General features: G+C 38.0%; 1 protein-coding gene across 6 annotated transcripts in view; it reads right to left on the bottom strand.

The window, feature by feature from the left end:
* The window catches only part of ANAPC10 (anaphase promoting complex subunit 10), a 38,790-nt gene that overhangs the window by 12,583 nt on the left and 8,825 nt on the right, over window positions 1–17,382 (bottom strand). For 4 of the 6 annotated variants that reach the window (XR_004408420.2, XM_042797070.1, XM_042797069.1 and 1 more), the window contains one exon: window positions 17,182–17,302. The exons of 1 other annotated variant lie outside the window; for it this stretch is intronic. Coding sequence is in view for 4 of the 5 variants with exons in the window: in XM_042797070.1 (XP_042653004.1) it covers window positions 17,182–17,302 (121 nt within the window). In the remaining variant the exon portion in view is untranslated. Of the gene's footprint in view, window positions 1–14,116; window positions 14,234–17,181; window positions 17,303–17,382 lie in introns of all 6 variants that reach the window. One more of the 6 variants, XM_033001715.2, reaches the window with a different exon arrangement.

Below are 17,382 nucleotides of genomic sequence, written 5' to 3'. Positions count from 1 at the left end.
AAAATGGGAATATCACGAGATTTTTAAAAAGTCAATAGTAGTAGTAGCTGCTAGCTTCAAGCACCGTTTATAAGTGAGGGGAAAAAAGTACATCTAAAACAAAAGAAAAACATCCCCCTCATGCAAAGGGCTCTTATTTCACATGGAAGAGAACTTGATTTCTGATCTTCTACACGGAGACAGGCCCACAAAACTGCATGGCTCTAACACTGTGCTACACAAAAAAATGTAGTTCCTGAGTGACTTTAATTGTTACGAGAAAGACTCCAATAAATTATAGAGTGCTACCAAATTTAAAAATCCTACTTATTCTTTACCAGCAAGAGGACAAGTTGTTGCTTTCTAAGACACAAAACCCGTGGGGTTAAGTGGAAGCATTTCTCCCGGTTCCACAGGAATGACTTGTTTCTGAGGAAAGAGAGAATGAAAGAGGGTTCCCTCTCCTAAAATAAAGGAATTTAAAGACCCTGAACCCATATAAATAATCCCCCAAATCCTGCAGAAGTATAGTATACAAACAAGTAAAACATTCTTGCATCTGGATAGGGACTCTGTGGATGCAGATACTCAGTAAATGTGAGTAGGACAAAACCCTGTAACTGCAACATTACTCAAGTTTGTTACAGCATGCCAGATTTCAATAAGCAAATGCAGAGTAACATTTCGCAAGAGCCAGAGCAGATGTAACGCTCAACTCAAGGAATATTTACTCATTGGAAACAAATGCAAGAGACTGTTGTGAAAACTATTTGTGTAAATTTAAGATGCAATGCAATGCCTCATCTGAGAACAATCCCAAATTCATAAACACGTCTCACTAGAGATACGTTTTCTTATGAATGAACTTTAAAAGAGAAGAAATAGGAATGTATCTGTCAGAGGTTCAGCTGGGGAGTTTTATGAGAGCCAGAATACACCTTCATAAATTTGCAAAGCTGGAATCAGTACTGTTGCCCAATGGAAGCATTTAACTTTACATCTACACACAATTTCTTTAACGTACTGAAACAAATGCAGTAGAGTTTTTACCTTTTGCTTGCGCTTTCTTACAAATGCACATGGCAGTGTGTCCTAAAAAACTCAAGGCTGGGTTTCATTGTTTAATGTGGAGGTTAGACTCTGGACTGCTTCTCTCAATCTAGGTAAATTCTATTTCTTGATTTTCTAGGAGTCAGATTCCTCAAATCACCATTCAAAGAATGTACAGTTCAAAAAGATATTCAGATGGAGCTATACAGTACTGGGCTAATGATCACCTTAATGCAACAGCATGTCTACTATACACAGCAGTCCGGAACAGTCTTAATGCTACATTCAACTGATGTAAGAATATCAGCTCCTCAGCATAAACTGTATGAGAATTGAAATAAAATTACATCATGTATGCTCCTGAAGAAAGAGAGGGCAGTGGAAAAAAACAAAACACAAGAATTACATAATTGAAAACGTGCTTCCCAATAGGCACACTAAGTCTTAAATCTAGAGCTACTGTTGGATATCATCTTACTCCTTAGAGATGTGAAGTCAGTAACAAGCTGATGGAATTGCATTACAAGTCTATGTGACTTCCTGTATATCTTGAAGTCCTGTGGGTACGTATGCTCTTCTGCTTAATTTAATTCCACTATGCAAGTAAATCTTTATCTCCTCATGACAGTCAGTATAAATAATAATAAAAAAAAAAGTATAGTAATTCCACAACAGAAGTGCTGGATTTACCCAAAGGGGATTTATGAAAACCCCTCCATAAAATATGGTGACCATCATAATCAAAACAGACCTCTTCAGAGGGAAGCCTACTTGAAAGTTTTACTAAATCATTTCTCTTGATACGGAACGGCAACTCTGTTTTCAACAATGAAAAAAAACCAAAATATGATGCGATTTAACCTTACCAATTATCCTCAGTAACATCATCTTGCTAAGTAGTAACAAATTAATCTCAATGTATGAGAAACAAATTAGGATTTTCTGCATTTAGTATAAATTATCCAAAAATCCTTTATACACACAGTTGAATTTGACCTCTGACAGATAGAGAGAAGACAATTTTTAAAAAGGACCATAATAAGAATTAGGGGCTAGACTCTCATGGTTCACTCAAAGGCTGTGACTGAGAACAGCATTCATAAAAAGCCTCAATAAAAACTGTATTTGTTAACATTCCTTTAACATGAGACATAAAACACTCCAGAATTCATTCTGAAATAAAATAAGAGTGTGAGATAAATCTAGTTTAGGAATTGGACAAAGAAGGCTAGAGAGCACAGGCACTCCAGACAGACACATACGCTACATTATTATTCTCATCCCACCCTCTGTTGTGTGTTCCTGCAGAAAATGGGAAAACCCTGAGAACGGTTTTTCTGATTCAAAGGCATGATCTTTGTTATCTTATTACAGAATAAGGCAGAGAACAGTCCTCAAATAAATAAATTATACTTCAGATCTACAGAAACATTTCCATGCACTACTTGAGATAAGGAACAGGATAAAAACACGTTCAATTCCCTCCCCCACCGCCCACTCCTCCCCTAAAAACTTAGCAAATAATACGAAGTAGACACTGTCTAGCAATGCTCTCAAAGCTCCTAGCAGACACGTGATCCCTGACCAAAATAACATTTCAGCAATCAAAGGAGCAAGACCTAAGCCTAGAAAGGACTGTCAAGATGACAGCTCAAAGCAACTGAATCTCTTGCTCAAGAACCCCATATTTGTTCTAGATACCTATCACTTGCCAGGTAGCATTTTCTTCTGAACCTCAAAGACTGCTTTAACTTGTCATGTGAACAGCATTTCTTTCCATTAACTACTCGCTTAATAACACTGTCAATTATCTCAGTTATCCACTAAACATTAAGGTTCAGGAATAAAAATTAAAAAAAAAAAAAAAAAAAAAAAGGATGACTGTAATGATCAAAGCCCCTCATACCTACATGAAATACATTTTTTTCATCTACTTTTGCCTGATGAAAATGTCTGTCTTCATTTTTAGAGATAAAGAATAAAATATTCAGTACTATGTCGTGGTTTGAGCCCAGAGGGCAACTGAGCACCAGAACACGTTTGCTTACCCCTTCCCCCTCAGGAACTGGAAGGAGAAAATACAACAAAAGACTCGGGAATCCAGATAAGGACTGGTAGGGATGACTCATCTATTACAGTTAGGGGAAAAAAGACAGACTCTTAGGGGAAAGAAAAAGAACATTAATTCAAACACTGACAGCAACAAGACTTATTAGACAGAGTAGGGTTGTGAGAAGCATTATCTCACTTTAAGAGCACCTTCCCCCCACCCCTCCCTTCTTCCAGGCTCAGCTCTGCTCCCGATTCCTCTGCCTCCTCCCCTGCAGTGGCACAGGGGAGGGGATGGGGGTGCAGCCAGTCCTGCCACTTCCTCCTCCTCCTCCGGGGAGGACTCCTCCGATTCTTCCCCTGCTCCAGCATGGTTGCCCTCTCACAGGGGACAGCTCTCCATTAACTTTCTCCGACATGAGGCCTCCCACAGTCCACAGCCCTTCCCAAGCTGCTCTGGCGTGGATCCCTCCCACGTGCTGCAGTCCTCCCAGCACCAAACTTCAACAGCGGGGGCTTCCCAGAGTCCTGGCCTTCTTTAGGCACAATAACCTGCTCTGATGTGGGGTCCTCCATGGGCTGCAGGTCAGCATCTGCTCCACCAGTGAGCTCCATGGGCTGCAATGGCACAGCCTGCCCTCTCACCACGGGCTGCAGGGGGTGGCCCTCTGCTCCAGAACACCTTCCCTCCTCCTTTCCTCCCTCCCCCTGCCCCGCTTTCTTCTACTGACCTCAGTGTTTGCATAGGTGTATTCCTTGCAACTTCAACTCCTTCTCCCAGGTTCCCCTTCTTAAATACATTATTGCAGAGATGCATCCACTGTTGCTAATTGGCTCAGCCTTGGCCAGAGGTGGATCCAACTTGGAGCTGGGGGAGCTTTGAGAAGCTTCTTGAAGGGGTCACCGCTGTAGCCCCCCTTTCCCCCACTACCCAAAACCTCCACCACTCACACAAACCCAGCACATACTGTTTATGCCTGCTAACACTACTTGTGAATTTATGAAAATTTCTGGTTGTTTGCTTTGGTGCTGGCCTGAAAGTATGGCACATCCAGTGAATTTTAAGAATCTGTTTGGGGTTTATTTTTTAAATCTTACTTAGCAGCAGCACCTGCCAACTTAGCCACAAGGCAATGCCTACTACAGTTAAATTGGATTGAGGACCAAATGGCTCCCAGTTTCTTCTACAATCAGGGCCACTTCCTCCCCCCACCTCACTGCTAAATTGTTAAAGAAGAGTGGTTAAGATAGTCACAGGATGTTCCCAGCTGCTGTTGCCTTCAAGTTGTTTAAATGAAACAGAAGATAAGGTGTGGTGTACCAGTTGACCAGCACTAGTTCAGATGACAGCACAAGACTTTCCTAGATCTTAAGTATCCTAGAAAGTTCCCATTTCTTCTCTATCTTCTTTTCTTATGCTTAACCCAAATTAAATATCAACTGCTGGATTTCCTCTTTGAAGGATTTTAATACTGTGCTAGTAGCAGCACCCAAAGGGATCAGAATCAATCTTTGATTTGACTTTTCTGCATGTATTTAGCACTTCTCACTGAAATTATCTAGTACTCCCTCTAAGGATTACTTTCCACAATTAAGTCTGTAAGGACAGTCAGGTAAACCAAAGTGATTATCTATAATTCACTGACTTAATCCTCCCAATCCACAGTTTGGGGGGAAAAAAAATAGCTCAAATGCCATTGCAAGGTATTTCCAACTGGCTAGCAACCTCTCCAGAAAGAAAAAAGCAGGAGTGAGCAAACAACATCTTGCTATCACCTTTGACACAAAAGAACTTGGTTCTAAATCTTTCTAGGAAGATGCTGGCAATTCAGTAATGGACTCCCACGATGTTGTTTTACATGTGGGATCCAAAAAGAGAGCAGATTTCTCAGGTCTGGGGAACTTCAAGGATGGCAAAGAGCATGGCTGTAGAATGTGGTAGCAGGGAAGAAAAAGAAGAGGAGATAGGTAAACAGCCCTCCAAAGCAATCTCCATGCAGTATGCAGGGCCCTTCAGTACAGAAAAACATAATTTCCTTTTCAAATACAGGTCTGCTGATATCAGAGAGCATTTCTCCAAGACCACCTCCCCATCATGATGTTCCCTAGAGATTAAAGAGTCGTCCCTTGTTTCAGACAATTCCTTCAATGGCACCTACCTTCTTGTTCTGCTAAATAACTGGTGAAGTCAGGTGTCTGGATTCCTCCCATAATTTCCCGCCCCCCCGTCCCACCACTCTTCCCTGAAAACCAAAAAATGAGACACACAGCAGGCAAACAAAGAAAGCAGATTTTCAGCTTCCCTTAGCTCAAACCTTGAAGCCTTACATGACCAGAAGCCTCTCTAAACATCCAAAAAACCCGTAACTGACAATCCACATAGCAATTTCCCCTTGGGGATACACACAATTAAAATTGTTACTAGAAGCTTCCCTTCAAATCTTCACAAGCAAGGAAAGCTAGAAGGGATGCATGAAGTTGTTACAGCAATTAACACTGTATGGAAATTCAGAGTGCAGGCATTCCCCCTGTCAATGATCAAAAAAAAAAATGTCTAACTGTGCTCAAACAACCTGTTGACCTAATTTCTGCAATGGACTGTAGCACATTAGCAAGAATTATAAAAACAGTAACATAAACTCTTCAGTAATTTGCTGTTTAACACAGAAGACCACACCTGGGTGGAAAAGCATTACCCTTTAATCTGAAAAAGAACCTATAGCTAAGAACTAGCCCATTACCATATTAATAACAGTAAGAAGGAAAGACATACACTTTTGTAATTACTTCACCAAAGGAAAAAACACACACATGTATATATAGTTCTGTGGTCATATGACATGATCTTAACCACAGCTGAGGGGGGCAGGAACCAAAAAAAACCCACAAGTGAAGTCAGTCTGCAGTATTTTTTTAGATAGATAACCAAAAGCATAATTTCTATACTGGCAAGCACATACTGACATCATTTGCCACTGGCAATTATGCCAGTAGAAGGACTATAGCAGTGTTTATTCAGTCAGGTAAATAGATAATTATCTTGAGTATCAAAGTAAACTATCACGCTTTACCTAGCTTGAACCTTATAATCTGATTTAAAATAATTTCCTTTTCTCTTAACTTTTATAAATCTAGCAAAAGAGTAGAAACTGTAATCATCTGTCCCTGCATTAAACAGTTCGCCTACTAAGGTCTCCAACAATATGCACAAGTGCAGAGGAATTAAAAACAAATGAAAAAATAGATGTTGCTTCGTGCTACAGTTTGCAATTGAATAGTACTACACATTTTGTAAACTATGGTTAAAACGAATTCTGATCAACCGAGGGGGTGATCTTATTGGGCACCATGAAGCCCTTCTAGATGAGTCTGCATGCTGAAACCCAGTAGAAGCTGTAATGCTGGATGCACTTGTACTGTTTTAAAATGTCAACTAAACAACATGTTTGCATTAAAAAGGGAGGGGGAAGGAAGGGAAGGGGTTAAAATACTGAAGTAAATATTTGAGTCTCTTCTGTTGTGTTATCATCTCCCCCTCCACCCACCCACCCACCTTATTCCTCACTCTGATGCTCAGTCTTCAAGCAGAACACTTAAATGAAGGGATAAGCATCAAGTTCTTTCTTGATATGGTTATTATGTTGCTAAAACCAAACCTCTGCTTGTTTCTCTTACTTCTTGCAGATAAACATTAATGCTTCAGAGGTATCTAGCGAGCCTATGCTGGTAAACTGAAATTAGAAATCCCTACAGACTTTGAAAAACCATTGACCAGCAAATATCCCAGTGCACTCTCCAAACACAGAACCTTTATTCCAACAGGAACTTTCAGTAAAAAATGATGTGTGAACAGCAGACACTGATGTTCACACAAGCATACTGCATACAACTCAGCAGGCGATTTTTCTGTTTTTTTTGGATTATGCCCTGGAGGTGCTGGCACAATGGAATTTCAATACCATAATTGCTTATTTCTCTGTGTGCCAGCCTCTGAAATAACAGGTAAAAAGAAAAAAATACACATAAACCAAACATTCTCTTTTTAAAATTACAGGAATCACAAAATAAAATGTTTTTAATTCTCTAGTTCAAACGTTGTAATTTATAACCATGACACAAATAGAGAAGAAGCACAAAAGAAGGGAAAATACAGAAATAACATAACGTTCCCAAGGTTCAGTTTACAAGGACCTCACACAAAGTTTTTTTTTTTTTTTTTTTGCAACTCTTACTAGAAACAGTATTATTTGCTAAAAATGCAGTAGCTGCCAAAAGCTATGATCCATCTAAAGCAAACATGTTTAAGATGGAAATAGAGTGTTAATGCTGAAGAAAGACAGAATTGAGTATACAAGTTTTCTTTAAAAAGTGTTGAAGCAACTGCAGTACAGTGTTAAGTTTGTTTTTCATCTTTCTGAGCAAAAATTGATTGCATTTGCAGATAAGCACCTAAATTAGAGAGAAGTACATTAAGACAATAACAGAAGTAATCAAATTTCAAACTTTCTAATTAAACCTCTTTTTCCTGCAGAAGGTTATTGGGAATTCAACACTAGCCTTGGTTCACATGATAGAACAATGGGAAAATTTTCCGAATGGTTGAACGCTAACCCTGACAAGTGTGGAGAGCCAACTACAATACATTATATGGTAGCATAACCTGCCACCCACGTTGCTGAGAGAACAGCTTTCAAACACATGCACCGAGCTGTAAAACCACAAAATCCCTTATTACACATTGTCCCTTACTTAAGGTGAAATACACTATTCCTCCCACCACACACACTTTTACAAATCTTGGTGCTTTTTTAAACCTTCATCTCTGAAGTTTATTTAGCAGCTAAATAGACTGTTTTTCAGACTTTTTTTCCAAATGCCATTTTTCCTGTTTTGTTTTCTAACCAAAATAAAATCATGTTTTTATAGTACACAGTGAAGCCTGTTATGTCTTTCGCTGTTGCCTTTTTTTTAATGCTACTTCCACCTGTGTGACATTATCCAACTTTTTAAAAGGAAATGTCTGATATATGACTAATTCATTTGTGAAGATTTATTTCTGGAGTGAAATATTTTCCTTTTTTTAATAAGAAGATACGTGACTCATCACTGGTAAAGTAAAAAATGGTTCCATCATGCTTTTGAGTAGAAGACCAGATATTCTGTTATTTACTCTGATTCTTTTCTATTGTTATGCAATTTGAATATATTCAAAAAGATAAACTGCCACAGTATGTGTGGTTATAGACACTGGCATTCATGTAAGACAACCACTGCTGTAGAATGACAAACATACTCCACCCTCATTACAACATGCTGTGGTTACTAGCCAAACATCTTTGCCTTTCCTGAAAAGGGTACATTATAATAAAAGCAAAACAAATCATACAACGAAACCTGAGATATGGTAAAAGTAGTAACAATTGTTAGAAAACATAACTCTGAACATGGCAAGTGAACTAATTAATGATTTTAGGAATGCATATAACCTCACCTAACAAAAAAAAGATCACTGAAAATTACTAGTGTATAAAACTTTCTTAGTTAATGATTCCCCCTCTACCCCCGCCACTGCACATGTCTGCTGCTTGAATCATTGCATTCCAAGATAGTTAGAGGATATACACAGTTTCTTCAGGGGTTTTCAGTTGCAACTTTGCTGGCAATGGGAATTTTATTTGCAAGTGTTTCTATTCTACTGACGAGGTCAATTAGTCCAACAAACTATTGGTTGTTCTGCCTGATAGCTCAGTGTATTTATTCAAGCAAGCACTTTTATAACCCACAATTGAATGCAGACAGTCACCCTTGTAAACACAACTGTCCACAGGGATTTTTCACTATGTTTTGGGCATGTAAAAGAAAAACACGCTTTTCTTCCCTTAGCCTGATAGCACACATAAGTTTGATTACGACTTGCATCAGGGAGTAAAGGGTGGGGGGGGAGGGTGCTACTGTTTTAAATATATATGATCTACTGTATGTAAATATACATATTTGGACCAATTCAGAGGAGCTAAGAGTCATTGAGTCATTTGATTGTTCTCTCTAGGAGCTCCAAAAACTTGGTAACACTATCAAAGAGACAGCATTAAAACGAAAAAAGCCATGGTTTAAAAGAAACAAAGAGATTCTATATGTAGCACAAAGAGTTAAAGGCTACATAAAATCCTTTCACAAAAGCCAGAAACACAGTGGTGTGGGGGATGAAATCAGCTGCAGAAGTTGATAGAGTTAAAAATTAAAAGACTATTCCACAGCTGTAGCTATAATTTTTGTAGGTCAGCAGCACAGCCATGCCACTGACAAAACAGGTGAGGAGGAAAAATAACAGACCCTAGTCTCACAGAACTTTTATTAACACATATAGGTACTCCCTTCATACAAAATCTTCTTGCAGAGGAGAGATCCTTCATTTTTACTAAATAGGAATGGTAAAGTGGCTAGTGTACATTGCTTTTCATTAATAAAATCTTCCCTGAACATATCCTTCAGGGATATAAAGAAGCTAAGGAAATCAGAAATCTTCCATGGCTGTATTCTACCACTTTGGGTATTATACAGATACTACAAAAATTGAAAAGCCTATTGCAACCATCTGGGAAGTCTGTAGTACAAGAGACAATCGCAGAGATAATCAATAAGAAAATATGGATTCCATAAAGCAATAAACTTGGTAAACAACACAGAAGTATACACAATATACTGAAGACTAATAGCTATTTAATCAATATTAGATACCACTGAAAACAAATACCTTTTCTGAAAAATGTTACCAAGAAAAGTTGAGTCAGTATAAAAAATTGACGAACAAATGGGAACAACAGGTTTTAAGAAGACTGGAAAGGGGAGTGCTTTGTTTTGGCTGTGTATGGTGCTTTACGTTGGTTTTGTGGGGAGGTTTTAGGTAGATGTAAATTACACCAGTACAAATCAGGCAACTCTAGACTGAATAAAAATGTCAGGCATTCACAATCTAGTACCAATGAATATCACAACTACAAGTTTCAACCAGTCAGGAATAAATTGACCACAACATGATGTGGACTTTGACTTGGGATATTGCTTCAATAGCACAGAAAATCTGCACAGATTACAAATAAATCAGCCTTCCAATAAGATGACTTATACTATTACTATTCTACAATAGTATTATTATCCTACATGCTTCAAAAGTGTTAGAGAATATGCTCATCTGGTTTCCTATACTATTCCATACTTGCTGTAAGGCTACAATTCCATACCTAATTTTTAAAGAAATACTAATCTAAAAAGTTCAAGTATTTCACACTCAGTCTCACACACAGAGCACTATCTGCAACCTGCTCCTGTGCACCAAAGGAAGGACTGAAATTTGTTTATTATGTTGTAATTAGAATACTATAGTGGAGGCTTGCATTAAAGCCTGTGAAAAATTCCATGACCTTGAAGGATGGTTTCCCTGCATGGATAGCATACTACTTTTTCATCTGAAGTTTTCAGCCATCCATAGCAGAAGCTTTTTTACAGAAGTAAAATATACAATGAGCAAGCTTTTCAATAAATTTCTACAAATCCCCCTAACTAGGACTTCGTGAACAGAAATGAGATGAAACTATGTAACCAAATACTCACTACAAGACAGGTATTACACAGCACAACATAAATGATTAGTATCAAATCAATTAGTAAGTTATCTTGCCTTTTTTCATTGGCAGTGGAGACAGAAGCTCTTTCACTTTTACATGAAAAATAATACACGTCTTCTAGTTCCTTTTCCATGCTGTAACTCATATCAAATAATTACAAAAAAGGTTATAATTCCAGGGAAGGCTTTCATGGATATGTACAATTTTGTGCTTCAATCAGTTCCTAGCCTCTATACACTTGAGTTCCCTCAAGGAAAGCGCTGTACTTCATCAAGTTCCTGCCTTACATGGAGCTGTTGCCACTTTTTTTCACATGGCTTTTCCTCTGCTTCAGAAGGTAAAGTCAGACTGACAGTATTAAAAATACAGGGCCTCTTTAACGTACTCCTGCCTAATTGAGTCCCTCTGTGGCAAGAAAAGGTTTCTCTGTAGATTTGTTTTTGAATGCTGGGATACAAAACAAGGAAAAAAAAAAAAAAATCTTTACATGCAACACATGCCCCAGCATAAAAACAGTGTTTAGTTTTCCTCTTTTCTCTCTAAGATCCAATAAAAGAGATGTTTGTTTCTCTTAAGATACCATTTCAGAAGGCAAGATATAAATGGTTAACAGTTTTATGATGTGTGAACCAAAATAATCATCCATTCTTCAGTACTGTTCTAGATCTAGCATGGATCTTGCTATTTGTACACACATACTTCATATGCACAAAAGGCTATTCTAGTAACTGCACTTCTCATGATTGCATAGTAAGCTCCGTTCCAACGTATTACCATTCCAGGGTATAAAAAGCAGGAAAAGGACAATCCTGTTCATAATTTCCAGTTTGAAGCATATATTAGTTGATTTCCATAAACACGGGAGTGATGAGCAAGTCATGTCATCTACAGAGAAGATGACACTGGCAGGGAACAGGGCTGTTATGTCATTAAATTAGCCTTTCTTTTGTAAAGAGAGGTTCACATGAACATGCCAGTTGGCAACTCACAAAATATCCCATCTGCTGGAAGGTAGAAACATGGAGTACCAACTGCAGCAAATGGATATAATCCTGTTTCCTAAACTTGACTCCTACCCTTGACATCAATCACAAGGCTTCATAACTAACCAATACCAGGGGAACCTGCTTTGCAGATTTCCAGTAATGGTAAATTTTAGATTTAAGGAATAGGTACTGACTGCAAGGCTGATGAATGAAATCCATACCCAACTGGAATAACAGCAAGATAACTATCAAAATGAACAAGCTGATGGATGACCTCATCTGCAGAGCATCCCAGAGACAAACAAGAAAGACTACAGTTTGAAATCCTATAAAACTAAAGCTTACTCAGTCTTTTCTTAGCATCAAGTGTAGTTTGCCGAAAGCAGACTGTGTATCTTTAATTGACGTTCTGAACCCAAGGAATAACTAGGGGTCAGAAATGCATCTCTTCACATACTGAAAAACAAATACAGAAGAATGGTTTCTAACCAAAGTACTTGAAGAAGCCTAGTCAAACAGTAACAGGCAGTTTCTAACGAAAGTACTTGAAGCCAAGTCAAGCAGTACCAACTCAGTACTCCATCTTCAGAGGAAAGCAGTTTAAAATGTACCTTAGAGATGTTTCATCAGACTCAGAAGCAGTGCATTTTCATGTTTCATTGGCTTGCAACAGCCCTATGAGTTAGCACCTCCTTTCTCCTTGATATCCAAGTTTACTCCACATACAGAAAACAGGTTGAGATTGCTAACTGCTGAATTTCAGAAAACGTCTAGACAAGTCCAGCCTCTTCACTACAATCACTGGATTCTGTAGGAGTAAAGAGATTACAATAGGGTCCGACTTCCTTAACTACCTCTTGGAAAAGCTGCCCAGTTGGGGTATTCCTCTGGTTGAGAATTCCCTGCCCTGGTGCAGAATCTCTTAAAAAGAGCGGCGAAGCTGCCCTGTCCGTGGTGCTCAGTGACGGTACCTGCCGCCCATGAGTGTGCCTGTGCTGGTCATGGCTCTGGAGCACCTGGGCACAAAAACACCAGGCAAGACCAAAAGGGCTAGAAAACAAACTGAAAACAAAACAGGCAGCAATTCAATCAAAGACAACAAAAAGCTGAAACAAAGGACTCGTACTGTTGCCAGCAAAGACATACTAAGATAACAGGGCTTTCACCTGAGTCTTCAAAGTCATCTACAAAACTGAGGCTTGTTGAAAAGGTTAAGTAGGCTTTTGTTTCAAGAGGAAGGCATACAGCAACTGAGTTAAAGCAAGCCTCCCACAATGCAATGTTTAATATTCAGTATCATTCTTTAATGCAAAATCTGAAACATAGGACCTCCAGTGACAAAGTGTCATTTTCCTACAGAAGGGCTCTCCATTGCTGCTCAGTGACAGAGTACTGCATACCTAGAAAGGCAGCTAAGCAGGGGAGCTGCCCTTCTCCTGCAGCAATGCTTCAGCCTGGATGGCTCCCGAAAGCAGCCAAGAGAAAACACCTTGCTTACCTAGGTTACACAAAGCCACGATGCTATCTGTTTGCAGATTTGCCCTACTGCATGAAGAGAGCACATTCACGGCCAAAGGCTTCCTTTCCCTGCCTTCAGTGGGGTATTTCTGACAATTTCCTTTTAGTTCTGAACATTAATACATCTTATCTGCCATGTGGATTATTAATACCCTTAAGCAATCTGAATAGCAGAGTACACACAGCTATGTCATGCACTAGCAACGGTTTGGTCCTATCAAAGTTCGCCAGTTTCTCTGAACTACACATCTAAATGAAAAATGTCATACTCCAAATCAAAAATCATGGGAAAGTCCAAAAAGTGTGCTGGAAGAACTAACTCTTACTGGAATAGAAAGGAAATTACACCTGTCTAGTTGCATCTTACCCAGTTACAGCCAAGATATGTATGTCACATTTGGTTGTTGAGTTCTCTACAGCACACAGCAGAAAAGAAGACTTTTTCCAGAGGGGTTCTGACTTTTAAAATAACTTTAATTTGGGGATTGAAGATCAATGGCTTCTCAGATGTGAACTAATGAAACAAGTAACTATTTTGAGAAAGTCTGACCCACACCTTCCCAGTGTCTTTTATATCCAAAGGTGGAGAACTGGCTGATACAAGAGTTCACAGGTGCCTTGCTTTGCTGTGTAAAGTCCTTACATTAATAGGCTAACTGCAGAAGCCATTGAAACTACTAGGTGAATATAATCTGAAATTCTGCCGGCACTTAGTATCACACCACTTGATTTTTTTTATGGCAAGATGAACTGCTGATGACCTAAATGTCTTAGACAGGTACAAAGGCAAAAAGCAGGTGAGCATTATTTGAAGAGACCAGAGATCTTTTGCAGCCAACATTTCACTTGCATCCTTTGCACTGGGTTATTTTTGTATCCTGAGAAAGTATAACAACTTAAGTCACTTACTGAAGAGTTTGAATGCTACTCCAAAAATGTCTATCTTGTCCATCCAGACTGGTTGCACCATTGTGTGGGAGAACTGAGACTGGAAGTGAGAAAATATTTGCTCTCCAAGCTTGACAGCTGTGATAAAAAGGCACTTAAGTCAGAGGAAAAGGCTTACTGCATACATCTTAACTGTAGTTCCCTCCATCTGAGCAAGGGAATAAAACTGCCAGATTATGACGGCTGTTCTCACCCATAAAATGGGGTACAAATAACTTGTTTCTCAGAGGGAAAAAACTTTTACTCAGAAATTAATTTCATCTTAGGTTCCAAAAAAAGACATGTCTACCTACTAGACCACTAACTAAAGCTAATCTTTTAAGAGCACATTGCATTTTTTTGAACATTAAACCATCAGGAAGAAAACACACGGAGGCATCATAGGACTTTCATTAGACACTATGAGCTGGGCAAGGATCCATGGAAAAATATAAAATTATTTAGCTGCATTTTCCACCCAGTTAATCAGTCCTGAAGCCAATGGAATCATTGTATAATTAAGATTTCTCTAAAGAGCTCATAACAGTTCACACTGCTTTAGTAACCTGCTTATGTGTCAGAGAAGCTCAAGAAAAGAGAAAGTTTCAAGACTGAAGGAAAACTTAAGGAACATAGTTTGAGTGTCAAGCAGTTTAGGAAATATGAAAATTGACAGCAGTATTTAACATTACAGTGGCAACAAAGTTAGTCGCTAGTATTTTACAGCATCAAAGTATTGTATGTCATAAGTAAGCAGCTTGACCATATTTTCTTCTCAGTTTTGAAGTAAAAAAAGTATACGAGCATGTGGTATGCATAGAACTACTGCTCTCATGCATCACTGTACAGTCATATTAATATACTATAAAAAAAAATAACAGTAACTTTTTTCATTTAGAAGTTACTTTAACTAAATATATTACGCATAGAATCCTGTGTTTAGCAAGAAAAAAAGCTAAATAAATATTGCCTGAGAAACTGCATAAGACTAACATGCTTATTATGCATTTTATTGTTTCCATAGATCTTTAATAACACATATACCCTCCAAAGTGGAAGTCTGTCACTGTATAAGAAATGTAAGTTATTGTGGTTATACATATAATGCTGTACTAAACATTATTATAAAGGGATAATCATTTAGTTGCTGGAAAAGGAGAGGACAAGCACAAAATCACTCTAATTAAGGACAATAATGACATCTAGTGGACACTCGGAAAACAGACCCACAGCCTAACAAGGAAAAGATCCAGGTGCTGTTACTGCTATACCAGGTGCAGCTCCCAAATTGCGACAATACAATTAAGAAGGTCAAAAGACAATTTGCAGCTAATGAAAGTCAAAGTAATGTGATGATTCATTTCTTTCAAAAGAATATTTAATTTAAAAAAATAAAGACCCTTCAATTTAAGGTTTAGGATAAAACTACTGGTCAAAACTTGAGAAAACATCACAAATCTTTGAAAGGATATAAAGACACATAGCACCAACACAATAGAGGCATACGTGTTTACTATACTTTCTATCCCCACTATATCTACAACCTTCTATTTATAAGTTGCTCTTGTTGGGACTTCAAACACTGAAAAACAAAGTGAAAACAATAAAAATCCCGAAAGTAAAAATTCAAACCACTATTTAGCATCTCCCTTTTCTCAACATTACAATCCTTCTGTCATTGTAAAACCAGCCATATAAGGGAGGTAACTTAAACCTTCCCAATACATCAGCCAGTAGCTGCTGAACTCCTGAGAAGAATCTGAAACATGAGGCTACTATAACTCAAAATTAGTGAATATACCTGCTTATGAGTAACCTGATTAGTTTACAAGGTGGACTTCTACAAAGATCATGTATTATTTTAAATCCACTTTTACAATTTACCAAAAGGCTAGCAAAACTAAGCAGTTAAAGCAATGCAAATCTGATCTCAGTCGTTCCATCAAAGAAACTTTTTTCTGACTGGAAGTGCCACCAAGAAAAAAATGCTGTTTTTGACCATTACAACTTTTGTAAATAAAAATATTAATAAAACACCACAAATCTATGTCCCATGCAAAGTCTTAAGCATCACACATCATGTCTACAGAAATGGAAATTAGATTTTTCCATCATATTATTAAAAACAAAAATGCAACATCCCTTCCAAAATTTCTACATCTTGGTGACTGCCCAGTATAAAAAAAAACACTGCAAAAGATTAGAAACTATACTCAAAAGTAAAACATCATTTAAGAACACACCTGATTGTAATTTACATTAGACTTCCAATTTCAATTATCTTGCTTGCTTTGTCTACAGTTTTGGAAAAGTTAGTGTTGCACTTCTGCTATCTCTCACCATCAGTAGTGGCTACTGTCAGCTATTGGCAAATAGGTAACAGATTCTCAGTCATGAAGATTCTCTAACCCGTAAAACAAACAAATCTTTGCACAACTGAGGATCAGGCCTTGTGTCACAATTTTTTTTTGCCAAGGTCTTGAAGTCAGTTTTGAATCAGATGCTACTAATTAATAAGAGTACACGTAGCCTCCCAAAAATGAAATCCAGACTCCAAAGATACTTAAGCACCATACACAGCCATAACTAAAACCTGTAGTTTTAAATTCTGATTCCTAGTGAGACTCAATAGCTGACCAACCCATTCATGAAAAAAAAAAAAAAGGATGAATTCAAGTTAAGTCTAAAAATGCAAGTATTTAAAAGCTAAGTCTCCCTTTTGAGGTATGTATTGTAGAGGGTTTTCAGATATTTTAAGTGAGATAAAAATTTAACCAATTCTGAACAGCCCTGTTTTGGAAAACTCCTCTCTTTATTCCATTACAGGATCTATATATCAAGTCCATTATAACCATGTTGGGAATAGGGCCTGATAAAAAACAGGAAGCACCCTAGAGATAAAAACTAAAAGCAAACATCAAAGAAATCCACCCATTTTCCCCCTCCAAGCACAATGCCATGTTTTACCTCCAAACCTGATTTTACTACATCAGCTGTCCTAAAGAGAAGACTATTTTAAGACAGAAAACAGAGCATCATTGACCTACCCGGATTTCCTGGAGATTATGAAAATTATTTCCTACTCTGACAGAGATTTTGCTTGGCGTGTAACTTTCATCAGATTTGTAGTCTGCATAAATACATAACGTCTTCACTGTTGTTTTTCTTCTGCAAGAAGCAAAAAAAGCTATGTAAGCATTGCAAAGAAAAATATTCAGGATGGGTTTGTTGCTAGTTTGTAATAACTA

Source organism: Tyto alba, unplaced genomic scaffold (genome assembly GCF_018691265.1).
Source record: "Tyto alba isolate M040663 unplaced genomic scaffold, T.alba_DEE_v4.0 Super-Scaffold_23, whole genome shotgun sequence".
Lineage (NCBI taxonomy): Eukaryota > Metazoa > Chordata > Aves > Strigiformes > Tytonidae > Tyto > Tyto alba.
Note: the sequence above shows the minus strand (reverse complement) of the source record. Positions and strands in the feature narration are given on the sequence as shown.